The 2,907-nt window shown below is 48.2% G+C and overlaps 1 protein-coding gene across 4 annotated transcripts in view; it reads left to right on the top strand.

Annotated features, from left to right (window-relative positions):
• The first annotated feature begins 2,626 nt into the window (after positions 1–2,626).
• The window catches only part of ZNF143 (zinc finger protein 143), a 63,397-nt gene continuing 63,116 nt past the window's right edge, over positions 2,627–2,907 (top strand). For 3 of the 4 annotated variants that reach the window (XM_012000223.1, XM_012000222.1, XM_012000221.1), the window contains exon 1: positions 2,627–2,738. Coding sequence is in view for 1 of the 4 variants with exons in the window: in XM_012000220.1 (XP_011855610.1) it covers positions 2,697–2,738 (42 nt within the window). In the remaining 3 variants the exon portion in view is untranslated. The remainder of the gene's footprint in view (positions 2,739–2,907) is intronic. The other variant, XM_012000220.1, reaches the window with a different exon arrangement.

Raw genomic sequence — 2,907 nt, 5'->3', positions numbered from 1 at the left:
TACTTTAATGCTTATAGCATGGTATAAATATGCCAAACCAACCAATTCTCCGGTAAGTTTTGAGTTACTGAAAGAAGTGTTTTAGAAAATATGACCTTAAGAGTTTTTGAAGGGGGCTAGAAATAAGTTACCTCTTATTTAGGAAGTTGGGGAAATTATTTAATTTCTGTATTTAAGAGCCTGGACTAATACTGATTGACAGGGGAACATTTTCAAGCCATTAATTTGACCGCATGTAACATGATAGAAAGGAAGGGAGATGAATTGGAGAACATTTTAAGCTTATGAATGGCTCTTTGAATACTATGTACATTTGAACTCTGTTCTATAGTCACTGGTAAATACTATTAATACAAGGTTCCACTACCTGTGACAAATCAGAATTACGTTTCTCTCTGAATCCAGTTAGAATTACAGCATCCTATCCACCACCACCATCACCGCGATTCAATTTTTACAACCACTCAGTAATTTCCAGGGACACAAAGATGTCCTGTAACTGTTATCTACGATAAGAGGGCGATTTAAAAATTCTTAAGATTCTGTATTACAGTGCTTGAATGAGTAGCCTACAGGCATGGGACTTAGTGGAACTGCATAAAAATATTCTGATTGGTTAAAAAACCCTTCTGATTAGAAAACACAGAAACATGTGGAAGGAATCGAAAGTATAAATTAAAACCGTTTGTTTTTCAGCTGAGCTCTGTACTTCTCTGTAACAGAGAATGTATCCACTGGGTAGGAGACTGATTTAACTGAGCAAAATCCTCCCGTTAAATAACCTAATCCTTTTTTTTTTTTTTGAGACGAAGTCTTGCTCTGTTGCCCAGGATGGAGTGCAGTGACGCAATCTCAGCTCACTGCAAGCTCCGCCTCCTGGGTTCACGCCTCAGTCTCCCGAGTAGCTGGGACTGCAGGCGCCGGCCACCACGCCCGGCTAATTTTTTGTATTTTTAGTAGAGACGGGGTTTCACTGCGTTATCCAGGATGGTCTTGATCTCCCGACCTTGTGATCCGCCTGCCTCGGCCTCCCAAAGTGCTGGGATTACAGGCGTGAGCCTCCGCGCCCGGCCACCTAATCCATTTTGTATATGTGACACTTTTATTGTAAGGGCTTAAAAAGCAATCCAGGCCAGGCGGGATGCCACTGCATTCCAGTCTGGGCGACAGGGCGAGACTCCGTCTCAAAAAAAAAAAAAAAAAAAAAAGTAATCCGGACGGATTTAAACTTCTTTATTAACAGAATATGTGTTCTAACAAAGCTTAAAGTCCTATTTTCTTTAGAATGGCGTCTAGGCCGCCATTACTCAACTATCCGTTGGTTAGGGTCCGCACCTCAAAGTAGACTTAATTGTAAATCAAAACATTTACTCTCCACACTTAGAGGGCTATCTTTAACATCTTTTTTATTTATCCCCGTCCATTCGATAATCGTCTGAAATGCAAGACATTAAGTTGAATATCATCCAGATTTCTGTTTTTCTAAGCGGGATCTAAATCTTTCACAACAGGGTAGCCTCTCATTCTCTTGGTAGCTCAATTCTAACCCTGGCCTGGCCAACTTAAGACATTTTGAGTCTAATACACCCACCTCATCTTTAGTCGGCCGGGTGCGCCAAAGCAAATTTGTACTGAGTGCCTTCGGAACTGACTAGTAAGTATATCTAACGGTTTAGAAAGGGCTGGGTTGAGAGCTACAAGAAGCATTACCACAACGGACACAATTAAGTTGTACCCATTCTTAGTAACCTTAGGGAACCAGACTGAATGCTTTTCCCATCCTTTTGAATTTCCTTTATTAGTTCGCGACACAAGAACATACAAAAGACCGTAGCGACACCATTTCTGATGCCTTCAAATTTTAAACCGAAACTACGTGAAAGCACAAAGCATCCGTGGTGTCTCCCAGCGGAATCCAAGACCCCCCAGCCGGTTGCCAAGCCGCCAGAATTTCAGCAGGAGAGGAAGGCTCACCCTCCCACCGCATGGCGATGCCCCGGCGACTGGAGAAGCTCAGACAGGCTTGGAAGCCAATCCCCGGCATACAGCAGCTCTCGGGAATGCAGAGCCCTAGACTAAGACCAAGGGCCTCGGCCGGCACTGAGAGCCTCCAGGGAAAGGTCAGGTCTCTCATTCTGTCCTATTCCTCCCTTCGACTTCCCTCCCAGCGGGCTGCTATTCAGCATTCAGCAATCGCTAGGCAAAGCCCTTCTGGTCTGCAGAACGCACTCCGGCAAGCCCACCGGGAGAACCAAGGCCGACTCCTCGCCCCTGTGGGGAAAATGGCGCTCGTCACCCCTTCTCCCTCCCGGGTAATCACAAGGACCAGCCTCCCTCCCTCGCTACAAAATGGCGCCTCCCGCTGGGGCCCCAGAATCGGTGTAACTCACTAGTCAGTGAGGCGGTGTCCGTCTGGGATGAGCGGTTCTGTCAACCAGTCAGACACAGGAGTTTTGACTCTGCACTTTGCGCGAGCCACTCAGGGGCGGGCTGTAAAGTCAGGCCTGGCTGACGTCAGATGAGGGGGCGCGGCTAGGGCGGTTTTCTTTTGCGTCGACTAAACGTGGGCCAATGGAAAACCGGAAGCATCCTGTGAGTGATGTAATGACAGCCCAATGGAAGCTGGGGGCGGGCCTCAGACACACTATGCGGGTTGCGGGGCCTGGGGGCCGGACGGCTGTTTCCTGTCCTGGTGCATGGTGGTCGGACGAAGGAATTGTTGGAAAATTTTCTCGGAGGTTCGTATATAAATGTGTTTTTACCCAGTGTGCATTATTCTCCGCCCGGCCGCCGCCCTCAGCGCGGCGGCGCGGGCCCGCTTGGGCCCGGGCTCCGGCTCCCGTTGCTCAGCCTCCGCCGCAGGCCTTGCCGATTCTATGGGCCGGCCGCAGTAGCGGCGTCTGGGCA

The sequence above is a fragment of the Mandrillus leucophaeus genome, unplaced genomic scaffold (assembly GCF_000951045.1).
Source record: "Mandrillus leucophaeus isolate KB7577 unplaced genomic scaffold, Mleu.le_1.0 Scaffold622, whole genome shotgun sequence".
Lineage (NCBI taxonomy): Eukaryota > Metazoa > Chordata > Mammalia > Primates > Cercopithecidae > Mandrillus > Mandrillus leucophaeus.
The sequence above is the reverse complement of the archived record's forward strand: the minus strand, read 5'-3'. Positions and strand labels throughout refer to the sequence as shown.